Here is a 16,448-nt window from a genome sequence, read left to right as displayed (position 1 = left end):
TTTGCTTTGTTGGATAACAGCAAGTTGTGCAAAAAGCACCAAACTGTTGAAATTTCAGCCAACAGCCGAATATCCATATTTTGGGTGAGTAGTTTATATGTACATGCACGCAGGAAAATACTCAAGAAGAAAATGAAAGTAACTATTTATTCATACAAATGAAGTTCACCGTTGACTCACTACTCTGCATTAAATACAAAATACATATTAGGGAGTGCTGACTTTCTTGTGTATATGCGAGGCGTCGTGTTTTTTTTTTTTTCCTTTAATGTTTTGATCAAAGCGTCACTGCGTCGCCAAAGCATGGGATTTCTGACCTTGCGCGCGATGACACTTCAGACGAGCGTCAGTCGGACTTGAGGGCTTGCAGCACCGACTGAGGCACTTTGCTGACGTAGTACTCGTGGTCTCTGAGCGTCGCGACAACGCCGGCGGAGTTCACGCGCCTCACACCTGCGTCATAGCGGTACGGATTATTATGCACGTCCGTCAGTTTACCTGGTAGGCATAAAAAGAAGAAGAAAAAAAAAAAAAGGGATTAACACATTAAAGTGAATTCGACGATGAATGAATGAATGAAGCGCTGAATGAAAAGTGATGTTTCCGTGCCTCCAAAACAGTGCAGAAGAACTTCGGGAGCACACGTGTCCCACTTCTTGGTTCCTGGACTTGCAAAGACGTAAGCGGACGCCTTGCCTTCGATAAGCTTGATGATCTGCGGAAAAGATAATGCAAGTCATGAAAAGTCATTTGGTTTTGGTGGCTCGTTGGGAATTATTCATGAAAAAAAAAAAAAAAGTATTTAAAAAAAAAAAAAAAAAAAACATCAGCACAGTTAATAAATCCTTAATGATAGCAACAGTTTGCCCGAGGATTTTTTTAAATTTAATTACATGATTTCCATTATTTCGAAATGAGAACCTAAAAGTCAACTTTGGACGCGTCACGGGATTTATTTTCGCACGGCAAATGAAAGCCCGCTTACCTTGTTCCCTGCACCGCCCACTCTTAAAACCTCATGAGGTTCCATGGCGTTGACGCAGTCTGTTATAAGCTTGTTGCTATGGGAACGGGTGGTGGTCACAATGCGTTTGCCGTCCGGAACGTCTTGCAGCTGAAGTCCGAAGGCACCCAGCCCCTGCATGGCCCACATGGTTCTTCCCAAAGGCGTCCCGGGCCCAAGCTGACGAGAGACAAGCGTCTTGAGTGAAGAAGCGTCGACCAAAGGAGAGAAGAGCGCCGGTTCACAGGAGGAGAAGCTGGACCTGATAATTGTAGAAAGGCTGGTTGATGACACCGGCGATTGCTCGGCCAGCGTAGGCGATTCCGATCAGCACCGTCACATTATCCAGGAGACCTGAAGTACACAACAACATGCACTATGTTATCATTGGACGGACACTGCAAATATACTTTACAGTCAGAAGGAAACAATTCCAATAGGAAATAATACTATTTATTTCTTAAAGCATATTAGTTTTTATATTTCCTGTTAAAATTGTTTCCTTATTTTATATGATGATATAATTACAAAAATAAAGATACAATAAATGCAATTAATAATAACACAAGATGAATGATGAATAACAATGATAGTAAGTGACAATTTAAATGATGAACCTTTTTATTTTATGACTATTATTATTACGACGCACATTTTGAATAAATAGAAAATCACAAAACCTTTAAAAGTTTAGCAAAACCTTCATGGTCACTATAAAAAAAATGACTCATGTTCCTTTTGTAAATACACAACATAATAAAAAAAATCGAGTATACATTAAACACAATTATAATCTAAAAACAATAAATATAATTTAACACTAATAATTACAAATGTGTAAGACAAGATTGATTTAACAACACATTTTCACTAACTAAATAATATCGAAAAATCACAAATTATAATGTTCATTAAGAACAACCTAAACGTAAAATTTTCTTTCAAAGCAAATAATTTTTCGGGGGGTCCACCGCTCATTCATGAAATTTGCATTTAGTTTCAACATAACATATTTGATGTTTATTCAGGGTTTGGTGCTGTACTATCAAAAAGTTGTATATTAAGAGTACTGTAGTTGTATAAAGTGGACTTACCTTCAGTGTACTCCTTTGTGCCATCGACTGGATCCACCCACACAACTAGCTAATATTTTGAGAAGACAGAAAGAGAAAAAGAGTTATCTTAACAATCATGTCACTTTGTTAAAATACTTTTGATACCCTTCAGATCCATTGTTATGGTGTATAAAGGCACCAAAACTGTATTCACGCCTGACTAGCTCTGTATATTTCAATAATAACCCAGTCACACGTTATTATTGAAACATACTGGTTCAGTGGTTCTTACCTCCTCCTCTTTCAAGCCACTATATTCAGCCGGACAGACTTTCTGAAGAATTTCTTCTTCCTGGCCATTTTCAATCAGGTCCTCCCTAATCTCCTCAGCTGGGAGTTCCTGCATGGAGTCATATGAATATGATTATAAATCCATCAATTTTCTAAAGAGCTTGTCCTAAGTGGGGTGGCGGGTGAGCTGAAGTCTATCACAGCTGATGGGTGAGCGGCGGGGTACACCCTGGACTGGTCACCAGCCAATCGCAGGGCACATATAGACACACAACCATTCACACTTCAATCTATGGGCATTATAGAGGCTATGATTAATCAAACGTGCAGTTTTTTGAATTTGGGAGTACATGGAGACTGGAAGATAGACGTGCAAAGCATTAGGACACAAAATGTAAGTGCACTCACCTCCTCAGCAATGATTGTGACTTTAGGGAAGCGTCTGGACAGTGAAGCACAGATGCTCTGCTGTGCAAGTCTGTCCGCAAGTGTCTGCAGATCATGGGCCCCCTCCTACATGCAAAGGGGACATATTCGTCTCATTTTCGACACGTTTATGGATTAATCCCTCACCTTCTCCACTATGCCGAGGTCTCCACGGTGAAGCACTTTCCTCACTATGTCTCCAGCTTTCTCGGCCACAGTGTAAGCCGAAGCCACCAAGCGAAGTAGCATAGCGGGACTCCCAGACATTGCTGAAGGACCAATACACTCACGTGACCATACATTGCATTTATAATAGACAATCACATGACTGACAGCTGTTCGCTTGACCGGGGAGCTAGTATAAAACCACCGTTTGCTGCAGGAACACCAACGCATGAATAAAGTAGCGAAGTATGAGGAATACTTACTGATTTGGGCGCATACACAAGAAAAAGCTTGCAACTGTGATCAAGTGTCGTGCATTAATTTTAAATGGGGCCAGAAAACACCTTTGGCCCAAAGAGCTGATAGTGAGTGACAAGATAGTTCTAGCCGGGCGACGACAACAAGACAAGTGGGTGTCTCTCTCGTTGAATAAAGTACTTTAACTCACATACCACTGCTTTGATTCTGTAATATGACCACGTGCTCAGTAGAGCTCTTTCCCGTTCAAGACCGAAAATAGTGATTTTAGATTTTAGTGATCGATTAAACAAATGCGGAAGTGAAATCGGTAACTCTTTTGTTTTAGACAGGCGCCTTGCTACGTGAAAACCTGAGACTGCCCCTAGTGGACGTTTGATGAACTTGGATTCGCCAGTTACATACGTGTTAAATAGCACATCTGTAACCGGCTGCAAAACGATATGAACCTTAAAATTTGCTGAATTTAAAGCATAATACGCAATATATTATATTGTCAGTACAGTACACAGGGTTGACCCAATTTGAACTATTTGTCTGGTGACCAGTCCAAGATGTACTCCGCCTCTCACCCAGTCCGTTGGGACAGGCTCCAGCTCACCATAGTTTTATTTGTAATTTTCCATCCATTTTCGATAGCGCTTATCCTCATCAGGATTATGCGAGCTGCAGTCTATCACATCTGAGTTTGAACAGGCAGAGTACACCCTGGATCGGTCGCCAGCCAATCGCATGGCAAACACAGAGAACCAGTGTCTTCAATCAACCTTGAGGTACTCCGACACTGTGCCCCAAACCGCCTTAAAATGGCATTTTAAAACCCTACTTAAGAGAAAATTACACATTTTCCCAAATGACATGTCCACATATGACCGCAAATGTGAAACAGTAATGGAGATAACTGTCAATAGACAAAAGACATTTAATGACATCGAAAACATTGCAATTACAATTTCAAATCAAGATTCAAGTGCAATTTACATGCATTTCAGATATTTCCGAGGGGTCTGTAGCCCATCTCCGCCTCCATCTGTTCTGCGGTGAGAGCGCCCAGCAGTGGCTGACAGTCCGGATTGAAAACGGAATAAGCACTCATCTCCCCGGGCTCCCGTTCATCCGGCTCACGCAGTCCCTCGTACAGCCAGTAGAAGAGGGAGACGACGAAGAAGGGCAAGCCGAACTCCAGCTCTACGAAAAAGCTAAGCAGGACCACCCAGAGCAGGACTTTGAGCAGGGTGATGTTGGAGAGGTCGTATCTTCTTGTGGACAGCCATATCCCCCACGAGCTGTCCAGCATCCAGTCCCTACCGCCCTGCGGGACTCTCAACAGTAAATATTCTCTGATGTCTGTAGTGCTTCGTGAAAGCAGACAGATCATCGTTCGTGTTTCATCAATAACATTTGCATCATCTGCTTTTACTTTGGAAAACAATGCTCAACAGTCAAATTTGCAATAATATCCTGATCTTGGATAAAATAATCGGCAGATTAATCGATTATTAAAATAATTGTTAGTTGATGGCCTAGAGTGTTTAGATTTGGGGCGCAAAGTTCAGCCAACAAAAGCTCCGCACCTAGTCGTCATGGTAACGAAATGCTTGAGTCCGGAGTTCAGCAAGACAAAAAACAGGATGTGAAGATGAACTACAACTCTTTATCCTTGGTGTATTTTGACATCAAGCACAGCGTAGTCCTGTTCAAAGACACTTGGGAAGAGATTAAAATCGGTAATATACTAAGTATGTCTCATCATTTTGAATTAGTGGAGCGCTTCCTGGACTGTTTGAAAAACCTAAAAAAAACAATGCACAAGATTTAAAAGAGACATTAGTCACCTCATTTGGGGGTCTCCGGTCTGAATTGCCCTCATTCTGTGCAGTGTCTGTTGAAGGACCTTCCACGATTGTGGGGACAGGGGCGATTAATTGCTCCCGACCGGAACCCCTTTTAGCTTGTCGCCGAGCCCTGAAATCTCCAAGCTTCCGCTCCATTTAGGAAAACGTGTTACGAAATGCCAGCAGCCACTAACGCTCATCCAAACAGCCCATCGACACCTCCAACGTTCACAAATGTCCTTTGACTGCCACGTATCTACGTTTTTGTGACATTTCCGTGTCACCACTTTGACGTTTACTTTAGCCAACGCGTGTGCCTGAAAGCAGGATTTAGTGTCGTAAAACGCCTGTCGCGAATCAGTACCGTCGGTGCACGACGCTTTTCGGCTTGCCTGCTTGTTTTCATCGTTCTGGTAAGTTGGTACTAATATGCTACATTTTTTGTTTTTTTTTTTGCGTGTGATCAATATCTATATGGTTAATTCATCATCAGAAGGAGGTAGGGTTTACGAGACATCAACTCAAACCACACCTAATTCATCCTGTTGTCACGATTATTGCTTAAACACCCATGTTACACATTGGCTTTATTTGGCGTTGGTCTGACGTACTGACAGTTTCAATTTAACTCTAATTTTACTAGCATTACAGACCAGTGACGTGACGTTTCCGCAGAACAGATGACGAACTCGAAATCGTAGTTAACCTTAAGTAATCGACCGATTTCTAGCAAATGACCCCCCCCCCAACACACGCATTTTACATGCGATTATGTGTACGATGCAATAAAAAAACGTCGTGTGTTCTGTGCCTAGTCTCTTTACAGGCATGGCCTCTGCACCGGCACAGCAGCCCACCCTGACTGTAGAGCAGACCAGAGGTAACTTTTAACTGTGCATATAAAATGAACAATTAAGGGGAATTAATTTGTTCCTGTATTAAAAATTTCCCATCATAAAACCGAGAGGTTAAAACATGTCTACAGTTACTGAGTGTCATTCAGGGATTTTCCTGGCTCAAATTGAGGTGAAGCAGGTACCATTCTGATCATCAGCATGTACTGTTCTGTATGTTCCTCAATGGAATCGATACAACTCAGAATTTCTAAAATTGAATTACTGAGATTAGTGCACCTCACTATGATCTACTTCTTAGAGGTGCACATGTACTGGATATGCATCATTGAGGCATAGTATGGTACTAAGGTCAGATGTGTGTGTGTGTGTCTCAGTGGTACTCAGCGAGGTGATCCAGGCCTTCTCTGTGCCGGAAAACGCAGTGAGGATGGAGGAGGCGCGGGAGAGCGCGTGCAATGACATGGGCAAGATGCTCCAGCTGGTGCTCCCTGTGGCCACGCTGATTCAACAGGAAGTCATCAAAGCATACGGCTTTAACAATGAAGGAGAGGGTGAGAACAACTCAAAAATAGTTGAACACACGACAGCTGCCAGTTTGTATAGTTAGACCCATTATGTGAGATTACATAGACGTACATTGTAAGACTTGAAGTTGGAATGGTGTGGATCAATCAAGAAAGCAGGATGTAAACATGTCTCCAAATGTGAGAATTTGGTAATATTTGGAAGGTTGAATGGTTAGAATTGGAGAATTTTGGAAGGAGTAGAATGTCCCAAAAGGGGTTTAACCTCATTCCTCCTTCTCATTTAAGGTGTCCTGAAGTTTGCCAGATTGGTCAAGATGTATGAAACCCAGGACCCCGAAATAGCAGCCATGTCAGCCAAACTCAAGTCTCTCCTCCTGCCGCCTCTGTCAACACCACCCATAGGCGGCGCCATTCCTGCCTCATAAAATAGAATCTAAAATGAATTGTCCACAGGATCAGTGTAAATGTCACATTCCCTTCTTTAACACTAGAATGCCCAGAAGCCTGTCATTTGACTATTTTTGCTTTACATTGGAATATGTCACCCCGCTGCTTTGGCAGGTAATGGCCAATTTAAAAAGGAAAGATGGCTAATTGTAGCCAGCAGAGTTGTTTGTCAAATATCACCCAGATTTGTAATTTAAAATTTGTTGCAAAATAACCCTGGGCATTCTAGTGGCTTCATCGCTAAATCGTCATTTCACTTACTTCATTTTTTCGTTTTCAAACATAAGCGGGTATTTGTTGTATTTATCCATTCATCCCCTCCCCCAAAAAAATCCATGAACTCAATTTCCACATGGTTTTGTATACGTATGCAAATAAACGCCATTGTTTTTTTTTAAATTCTTTGAGTATTTTCTTCTCAACACACTTGCACATACAATTGAACATGTCTGTGTCTTAAAGCTTTTTTTTTTTTCTTTCTTCCTCTCAACCCCAAATCAGATAGCTTTAGAGAAAAATAATAGACCACTGCAAATTGATCAGTTTATCTGATTTTGCTACTTATATGCATGTTAAGAGTAAAACAAATTTCTAAAGTAACTCCCATATTTCAAACCGAGCATTTTTGACACCTTGTCATAACTGACATTATGGCAACGGATGTCGACACTGCCATCTTGTTTTGTAGCAAAATCAACTTGCTACCTGAAGTCCATATTAATTTTAGCAGTGGGAACAGCATCATTGAACAGTTCAAAAATATCTTTATTAATGCATTAAGCCTTCAGGCGACAACAACTCTACACAAACACTGAGCCAATGCACACATTCCTATGTTCCTCAGACAGATGGGATGAAAAAAAAAATGAATGTGACCATTACAGCAGACAACGATGCTCAACTACCAAGATAACACTACAGCGCCCCTATTCCAAAAATAGTCTCCGTTTAAAGTGCTCATTTTCTTCAAAAAGAAATTTAGTGCAAACCAGTGCTTCAAAGCCCACCAAAACAAACATGAAAGTTGCAGGGCAGGTGATTGGTAACATTCATTGATTACTCACCTAAAACAAAATAAATAATCACGTGGTGTCCAGTCAGTGCAACAAACCTGGCTGCTTGTCTTACCCAGTGTGAGCATCGTTACGAGGGAAGAGATCAAACTAAACGCCGTCGAGCTTCGACCGGGGAGTTGTGAGGCGTGAGGAGTATGCGGCTCCATAAAACGATACATTCCAAGTCATATTACAGTCACACAGTCAAGGCTTGGGCTGGTCGGTACCTCCATTCCAAAGTGATGAAATATGCTTTCGACGTAACACAGGACTTTCTGCCAGTCGGGACCTTCCTCCTTCAGCATATCTTCCACCGTCTGACGCACGGCAACCATGAAAAAGGGCAAACAAACAACATCAGCTATGGGATATACGGGACATGATCAGAGATCAAGTCGTTTATAGTCGTGGCTACCAAAAATGTGTTCAAATTAGTGCTGTCAAACCTATCGCGTTATCGGGCGGTAATTCAATTTTGTAATTGATCAAGTCAAAATATTTGATGCATTTAACTAGCATAGTCCCACTCAGAAGTGCAGTGAGCAGCAGAGCGGCCACGTGTCGCCCCGCTGGAGTATAAAGAAGCATTTCGAAAGAAGAGGGCATTTTTAAAATCTCTCAAATGCGAATAAGTTGGTTTGCCTCAGCGACTGAGAATGAGTAGAGAAGAGGGTTGTCTTGTTTTGTGTTAATCAAGTCAGTTAATCTAACACACGACGTGCTTGAACAGCACAGAACACACCCGTCATATGAGCCAATCAGATTAGTGTGCACTTCAGTGATCGCTCAGACAACATAAACTAAGAATATTACAAGAGCCACATATAAACTTGTTTGCACACATTTGAAATATTTCTGTCACTGTTCTGAGGCCCTTTTGCGTTTTTGTAGTATAAAAATAATAAAATAAATAAAATAAAAATAAGAATGTTAAGAATTTTTATTTAAAAATGTTGATTTTCATCTCATGAGGATTTATTAGTTCTAATAAAAAAGAAATACATTACATATGAACAGTATGTTGTATGTATATATCTGTCTTGTGTCTTTTATCTTTCCATTCCAACAATTTACAGAACAATGTGGCATATTTTGGAGACAGTTCAAATTGCAATTCATTGCGATTAATTATTTGTTAAGCTGTGATTAACGCGATTAAAATTTGTAATCGTTTGACAGCCCTAGTTAAAATGCAAAATAGTTCAAATATGTAAAAAGGCATCCCGCGCACCTGTTGTAGACTGTCACTATAGTATGTATCCCATGAAAGGATTCGATAATTACATTCCACGATTGCATATCGTGCATATACAGTGCATCTGAAAAGTATTCACAGCATTGAACTTTTTCCACCCTATGTTACAGCCTCATACTTTTTCATCAAAATTCTACATGATGCACTTGAGCTCAATTTTGAGCTTTGTGGCAAAGGCTGTGAATACCGGACTTATCTACTGTACACGTGATTTCCTAGGTTAAAAAAAAAAAATCACATTGTCATAATGGGTTGTTGCAGCTAGAATGTAGAGGGGAAAATTAATTTGATTTATGGAATGAAACAAACAAAATGTGGAAAAAGTGAAGCGCTTAATACTTTCCCAATGCAGCGCATTTTCTTTTCTTGTCATCACAAGATTGCCCAGAAAAAGGCAGAGAAACAATAAAATACACTTGGTAGTCTCACTATATTTTGTTTCACGATTTCACACAATGTCGGTGTCATAACCTTGTGGTCAAGAGGTTCAAGAAACTGCACATTTCCACCTTTCGCTACTTTCTACTACAATCAGAGATTTCCACAGGGATAAATTGTAGCTATTCAACGGCATGGGTTTCAACTCTTTATGAACCTTAGAGGCTGGATTGCCAAGATATTCATGCGATTTAACAAAGTTATTAAACAGGGTTCACAATGTCGATGCGAATAAAGCCTCACCAGAGTGGCTGTGATTCCAACAGACTCTCCTGTCCTAAAAGCAAGATCCAAATTTTCCTTCTTGGGGGTGGACAAGAAAATGTAGCATTTTCAAACCGTCACCTCAATCATCGTGCTCATTCTATTGCTTTCTTGAATGTCTCCTACCTTCTCTGCTGGGTTGAGGCTGTTGTAAGGGATGCGAGTAGGCAGATATTTATGATACAAGGCACAGAAGGCCAAACCGTTCTCCCAACAGGTGCTGAAGTTTGTGATCTCAATGTACTGGAACCAAAATATTGAAATGGTAATCTTAGTATGCACTGACCACTGCCAGATTGTCATTTGAAAAGATGAACGCGGGCACTCTCGAACCCGATAGCCTTCAGTGTGGCTTTGACACTGGTTCAGCATCATCCTTCTCCTGGTGCTGCCGGGACGACGTAGCAGCGCGCGCGATCCATCCGGCGGTCTGCAAATTATGTCATCATGTCAACGCGTTTTCACCCTGACATAAACTTCAATTTGATAGCCTGTCGGACATTAATAGATGGATGATTGTTCTTTATGTTTGAGGGAAAAGATCGAGTGTATTTTTAGTTGCTACATTACAGGTTCAGTAATGCCTTTTGATACGAGTATTAATTAGCGACTGCCTCATTTGTAGACTTTTAAATATGTTCATCTTTGCGTATTTTGGATCATTTTAGGAAGAGTCACCGGATTTTAGTGGGATAGAATGACATTTGGGCATTTGTATTGCTGCCAAATGTTAAAAATGGGTAAAATTGGACCCGGTCAGCATTTATGTTGGGGTTGGTTTGGGAATAAAAAAAAATGACTCACTTGATAACATCTGAAGGTGGGTCTTCATCCTGTTTTCCTGCAACATACAAACAACAACGCGTGTAACACAAACTTTAAAAACGGACATCTAGTGAAAATTTATGTTATTGCTTGGATTCAAATAGTTGGTTCTCCCGGGGGATGGGGCACATGGATAAATTACCCAGAAGTGGCTTCGTGCATGTGGTATCCATTTGCAGTTTGGACGCGTAGGAGTGAACATCTGATCTGGACGAAGTCTCCGAATCTCCAGTAGTCTCCACTAACACTGTAACAGGTCATTAGATTCATTACTCATTTTTTTTTTTTTTTTTTAAATTGGGCTTTAGTTAGCAAAAAAAAAATAGCTTAGCTTTGTGGCATGAACTAGCTAACTCATCTGAAAAATGAATATAGCACTCTATATAATAGTCTTGTTGACACTCCAGAAGGTGATTAGTGTGCTGCACTTTATGGGGAATTAAAAGAGACGCTTTAATTAGTTATAACTCAAGTGGGCTGTGACCAGCGTTTCCTCTCACAGTTCCGCCAGCCCGCAAAATTACCAATATCAAGTCTAACTTGCCTCCACGTAGAGATGCACGCCGGTCACGGAAATACAACCCATAATGTGTCACTCTCTTGGTTTCAGATTTAGTTTGAGAGTAACCTTCAACTTGGGGTGGCAGTAAACAACTTGAAGCTGAAGAATTTGTTCACTACCTGCCAAACTGCCGCTTATTTTGAAGTGAGTTGAGTTCACTGCCACTATATTGTGCTTGTATCTCAAAATTGTGGTTGCATGTCAAAGGGGGAGAAAAAAATAAAAATAAATAAAATAAAAAAAAAAAAATCGGGCAAACAATGGGCATGTCAAAGGTAAAAAACACATCTGCTTTAAAATGACCTGTGTGACAACTTGACCAGCTGTCCTGCCGCTTTAAAATGTGAGACATATTCCTCGCTCGCGTTGGTTCTTCTTTCTGCCAAAATAAAAAAAAAAAAAAAAAAAAAAAAAAAGGTTAGCTGATTTTTCAGTCAAACAAGTTTTGTATCAATTAAATATGCTATACCTTGGGTAGTAGCAATGATGAGCTTGGTTTAACCGAGTTATTGTTGGGACAGCAGTCAAGAGGTAATGGGGTACGGGACAGACTCCTGTGGGACAAAATCTTGCAAATGTTACATCAGACTTAAAGACCCCGTTTCTCATGTGCGATGTTTCATAACCACCTGCGATAAGTCAACATCCATGATATGGAGAAACCACATAAAAACGTTTTTTTTTTTCATAGGTTTACCCCCCTTTACTGTTCAATTGCCGAGAAGTGCATTAGCGACTGTGGCTCTCCTTTCCCATATGCAAGGGCATTAAAGGAACTAAGTATGGTGTAACAAGGTTAAAAAAATATGAAATTGTAAGCGGGAGCGCCAATGAGGACTTACAAAGATCTTTCAGACATCACAATCCTCCTTTGATCGCGCACCCCTCCGTTTTTCTTCTCCAGTGCATCCACGTAAACTTTGCCGATGCCCTTGCCCGTTAGCTGTGAGCTCGCAGACCTTTTTGCGTCTTTCTCGTCGTAAGCTTCGTGCTCCTCTTGTTTTTGAACACTCTCCACGTCAACTTCCTCCATAAAATAGTGCATTTTCATCTCATGACCCTCCGCGGGGTTGCTTTTGTCTTCGACGAATCGTCCATCCATCTTCTGCTGCTGCTTCTTTTCCAGCGAGGACAGTCGAAACCACACGTCCGTGTGTTGGGACCGCAGACATTCCAGCTCCCGCTGAGTTTCCAGCTGCCTCCCGTGGGACTGGGCCAGCTGCTCTTGCAAACTCTTGCGGTCCTCCCGGAGCTCGTTGAGGGCCTGCTCCGATTCCGTCCGCATCCGGTCGGCGACGGAAACGGTCGCCAGCAGGTCCAACTGGAACTGCTGCCACTCGGACTTCTCGTTCTGATACAGAAGACAGAAGTGGCGTGATTTTAAAAAGGCAAAAAAAAAATCATCTTGAGTATAATGACAACGGGGCGCTCTATCATTGTATGGCTTTAGACAACTAGAACAGCCCTCAGTTGATTTGGAAATATTAGGGCATATTTTCATTATTCTCAAAAAGCTTGTTTGGTCTCATCTAATAAAGGGTTCATTTTGCCTTCAGGCAATATTAAGGAGCACAAAATGCTTTTTCGCGAAAACCTACTTACCAAATTGTGTGAATTGTACTTGGTGGAGGTAATACTATTATTCTGTTCGGGTTCCAATCAGGAATGGTTTAAAACAGCTATGGACTTAGACAAAAACATTTTGACAAAGCTTTTTTTTCTCCCCATATTTGAAATACTTTGAGACTAGTGTACCAGAGAAGAAGCAAGAAAGTCTAAAACAAAACATGCTGTGGTCACAAGGCCTTTCCATGTAAAATTCAACAACACAAGATGAACCGGCTGAACTCACGTTTAACATCTCTCGCAGGCCATTCACCTCCTCGGTTAGTTTGTCTCTTTCTGTTATCAGCTGCCTGACCAGCTCTGACAGGATGAGGAAAAATGTCAAGTTAATACAAGTGGGAATGAGCGTCGACTAATCAGCATCACACAAGATAAAAAAAATGTTTTTATTGAAAGGTTTTGCAAAGGGCCGCCCCATCCAACAAGATGGGGTGTTTTTATGACATCATCAAATGGTGGAGAAAAAAAAAATACTTTTTGGGGGGTAACCCTATCATAAAAAGAGACAAATGCATGTTGTGCTACTTAGCAAATGTGCTACTCGGCCATATGCAGCAGGAGCAATCAACCAATGTTGACGCGTCTGGTGGACCCGCTAGTTTGGGGTTTTCAAAACAACACAAAAATGTTTTCCCGTTGAAATACTCAACAGATGTTTACCGCATCCCAATTGCAAGTCATATGAACAGACTATATTACATTGGACTAAAATGTCGTTAAAAAAAAAAAATCCCATATGCCCTGGGTCATTTTTCTTTTGATAAAAACTGAACATGGGTCCCACAGACACCACTCAAGTGAGTGGAAACATAGTGCTTTGCTGCCATCTTTTGGAATCTATAGGAAATTGTAATTCTATTACCAACATCTACGAAGAAGAAACTTTCCCAGGTCAGAGGTCACCAAAGCAAGTCACTCAAATGATGTTTGGCACAATTTTTAAACAAAGGATGCCCTTCCTGACGCAACCCACTCAATACCTGTGGGTGGGTCATCTGCCCTGAGTGGGATTTGAATCCCAATCCTCGAGTCCAAAGTCAGCGGTGTTAACCACTGAGCCGCACAGCCGCCACCAACATTTTCGAAGAATGTTACATTAAAATTACTTCACCTTCTTTACATAAAGATAACCGTCAAAAATTGTGACCAGCTTCTGTTCCCGGAATAGCCAGCCTTGTTTAGAGTTAAGTCAAGTTACCACTGCTTTTGGTTGTTATTGTTTTTTTTTGTTTTTTTTTTGGTATCATAGATTAAGGAAATGTCATCAAATGACGATCCCGAAAAGAAAACGGTAGACAGCTGCACGAGACGATCCAGCGGCCAAAAAAAAAGGCGTGGCCTACCTACAGCTTCCGCGGTGGCGTCTGTGCTGAGGCTGAGGCCCAGCGAGGTGCGATGGCACTCCATCAGGCCGAGCAAGGCCCGGCTCAACTCTTCCCCGGACCTCTCGGCCGTAGCCGGAGGCTCCAGCCCGCTGTCGCTCTCCTGCCAGCTCTGCTCCAAAGGCCACGCCCTGGACGTATGCAGCGATGTCAGGCTGCGTAGACTGACCTCCGGCGCCTCGCCGTGGCCCGACACTTCGCCACTCACATTCCGAGACTTGACGTTGTCTATACTTAAGACGGCCCATTCGGAGGGGGGAGACAGCTGGTGCGTCCAGTCTGTCACTGCCAAGGTGGTGGCCATTCCCACCGATGGTGTCTGCGTCCTGTGGGAGGAGCTTGTGGAGGAAATGGCCAGGGCTGTCAGATCGGCCTCTGAGGGCAGTGCGGGAGCTTGGAAGAAATCCAAAGGAGAACCTGAGTGCAGCAGAAGGAAGAACTGTTCAAGGTCTAAAGCAAAAGTCCAACCGTCTGGGTTGTTTTATACAAAATGGCCCTATTTTTTGGGGGCGGGGGGGGACTTGCACAAAATGACAATGATGCATGGCACTGAACGTGGATTTTTCATTAGTTCCACAACATAAGTGGATGAAAACAAGTATAGTTTCACTATTTAGCAGGGATGTTTGTAGATAGTTTTATCAACCCTTCAAGTACTGAATAAATAAATAAATCCGATTTTCTTCAGAAACGGCAATGAACCTCAAAATAGCATATAGCATTTTAACGCAGCATGTCATGTTCATGTCCATGGACATTACATTAAATTCTTCAATTTCTTGACAAATGACTTAAGTCAGTTGTAGTTCTTCAGATGATCTTTTGGGGACAATATAGAATTAGGAGTGTCACAAAAGCCGAAAGGATAACAACAACTTTACGACTAAATGCAAGTAATGGTGCAAAACATTATGCAAGACATACTAAATGTCTCAGGGGTAACACAGGGGATCCCAAAGTGCGGTGAAGATGGTTAAAACGATATTTCAAAAAGGTATAATAGTTACATCAGAAGCGTTTGTTTCACAAACTAAAAATAATGAGTGTTTCTTCAAAACCAAACGCACCCAAAACGCCCCTGAGTTCTGACAGTCAACCCATCATAAATTAAACATAGCTATATGTGCGTCCAATGACAACCGCCTAAAAAAAAAAAAAAACATTGTGTGCAACAAGGTAAGTCTGGTGGGAAAATTGGACAAAACAATTGCGTGGTACTTTTCTGTTGTATTTTAAGCACCTGCTGAGGAGCGGTAGTTCATATTCCCCATTGTGATGCAGGGTTTGATGATGTCTGCACAAGAGAAAGCCAATCTAAAACGAAAAATACAGTAAGAGTTTGAACAGCACACACACAATGACTGCCTTTTTCAAATATAAAAAATCACGCTAGCTGTTCAGCAAATGCAAGAGAAGACACAGTAATATTAAAGACATGACAGCTCCTGTAGCTACAGTAAAGTGGACACGCCCGAAGCAGGTGTCAATCAATAATCCAATCAATTTACAATGCCCTCGATTGACCTCACAGTGTGACGTCGATGACACATTAAACGTGATCACATGCATCGGCTGTGATGACGAGCTGTTGTGTGAGCAGCTCCTTCTCAATCCGAGATGGACTTTTGCAGAAAGCTTACATCAAGCGTGAACACTTACTGGCTCCGGAGACCTACAACTCGTCGTGCCAACAACTACAGAAGATGATTTTAATGATTAAATACGCAACAATGAGAGTTCCGCACACCTGACAGGCAGCTGCAAAATCTTTCACTTCCTCGGCAGACACAAGAAAGCGTCCCCGCCCCCTTCTCGAAATCCCAAATTCTGCTTCCTCCTCGCCTTTAATGCGTCAAAAAAGAGGGAGGAACTTGGGGCTTGCGCTGCAGCTACACCTGGAATGCAATGCAGTTAGGTCAAAGTTTCGTGATGAACAACTAACACCCGACAATGACAAAGCCAATCAGAAACATGAAAAAGACGTCACGTCCGGAAAATTCTGTGACAAAGATCGTGAGTTTAGGCAAAAAGGAATTATTAGGGTTTGCCTGAAATTCACACATGAGTAAATACACAAATCAATATAATAAACCAGAGAGTAAATTGGTAAACAGAAAAAAGGAAAAATGACATACAAAATCCAAGCACTCTTGCAGGAGGGGAATCAAAATAATTAG

The 16,448-nt window shown here is 41.6% G+C and overlaps 4 protein-coding genes across 10 annotated transcripts; 1 reads left to right on the top strand and 3 right to left on the bottom strand.

Annotated features, from left to right (window-relative positions):
• Nucleotides 1-133: 133 nt before the first annotated feature.
• bpnt1 (bisphosphate nucleotidase 1) lies at nucleotides 134-3,631 on the bottom strand. Its single transcript, XM_086019809.1, has 9 exons — nucleotides 3,204-3,631; nucleotides 2,923-3,044; nucleotides 2,758-2,862; nucleotides 2,351-2,458; nucleotides 2,098-2,146; nucleotides 1,266-1,357; nucleotides 986-1,183; nucleotides 610-715; nucleotides 134-498 (listed from the first exon to the last, which is right to left on the bottom strand). Exons 2-9 carry the CDS (start codon nucleotides 3,040-3,042, stop codon nucleotides 347-349), a joined length of 930 nt encoding a protein of 309 aa, XP_085875935.1. The 5' UTR covers nucleotides 3,043-3,044; nucleotides 3,204-3,631; the 3' UTR covers nucleotides 134-346.
• Nucleotides 3,632-4,100: 469 nt separating this feature from the next.
• Nucleotides 4,101-7,450, bottom strand: saysd1 (SAYSVFN motif domain containing 1). Its single transcript, XM_086019816.1, has 2 exons — nucleotides 5,034-7,450; nucleotides 4,101-4,510 (listed from the first exon to the last, which is right to left on the bottom strand). The coding sequence occupies exons 1-2, from the start codon at nucleotides 5,187-5,189 to the stop codon at nucleotides 4,187-4,189; spliced, it is 480 nt and encodes a 159-aa protein (XP_085875942.1). The 5' UTR covers nucleotides 5,190-7,450; the 3' UTR covers nucleotides 4,101-4,186.
• On the top strand, nucleotides 5,242-7,263 carry grcc10 (gene rich cluster, C10 gene). 2 transcript variants are annotated; one of them, XM_086019818.1, is made up of 4 exons: nucleotides 5,242-5,446; nucleotides 5,849-5,913; nucleotides 6,265-6,441; nucleotides 6,703-7,263. In XM_086019818.1, exons 2-4 carry the CDS (start codon nucleotides 5,862-5,864, stop codon nucleotides 6,840-6,842), a joined length of 369 nt encoding a protein of 122 aa, XP_085875944.1. In that variant the 5' UTR covers nucleotides 5,242-5,446; nucleotides 5,849-5,861; the 3' UTR covers nucleotides 6,843-7,263. The 2 variants fall into 2 exon arrangements, with proteins under 2 accessions (XP_085875944.1, XP_085875945.1); XM_086019819.1 differs by having other exon boundaries at nucleotides 5,444-5,532.
• Nucleotides 7,451-7,608: 158 nt separating the features above from the next.
• On the bottom strand, nucleotides 7,609-16,232 carry LOC147128021 (cytospin-A-like). Of its 6 annotated transcripts, none has more exons than XM_086019796.1 (13): nucleotides 15,931-16,232; nucleotides 15,512-15,585; nucleotides 14,233-14,688; nucleotides 13,116-13,189; nucleotides 12,106-12,614; nucleotides 11,733-11,817; nucleotides 11,567-11,642; nucleotides 10,844-10,948; nucleotides 10,681-10,717; nucleotides 10,210-10,306; nucleotides 10,003-10,119; nucleotides 9,856-9,915; nucleotides 7,609-8,236 (listed from the first exon to the last, which is right to left on the bottom strand). In XM_086019796.1, the coding sequence occupies exons 2-13, from the start codon at nucleotides 15,540-15,542 to the stop codon at nucleotides 8,105-8,107; spliced, it is 1,779 nt and encodes a 592-aa protein (XP_085875922.1). In that variant the 5' UTR covers nucleotides 15,543-15,585; nucleotides 15,931-16,232; the 3' UTR covers nucleotides 7,609-8,104. The 6 variants fall into 6 exon arrangements, with proteins under 6 accessions (XP_085875922.1, XP_085875923.1, XP_085875921.1 ...); XM_086019797.1 differs by having other exon boundaries at nucleotides 9,856-9,912; nucleotides 16,019-16,232; XM_086019795.1 differs by having other exon boundaries at nucleotides 16,019-16,231.
• Between the last annotated feature and the right edge of the window lie 216 nt (nucleotides 16,233-16,448).

This window comes from Filicampus tigris, chromosome 20 (genome assembly GCF_054856515.1).
Source record: "Filicampus tigris isolate MCC_2025a chromosome 20, RoL_Ftig_1.0, whole genome shotgun sequence".
In the NCBI taxonomy this organism is placed as follows: Eukaryota; Metazoa; Chordata; class Actinopteri; order Syngnathiformes; family Syngnathidae; genus Filicampus; species Filicampus tigris.
This window is presented reverse-complemented; position numbering and strand designations above follow the sequence as displayed.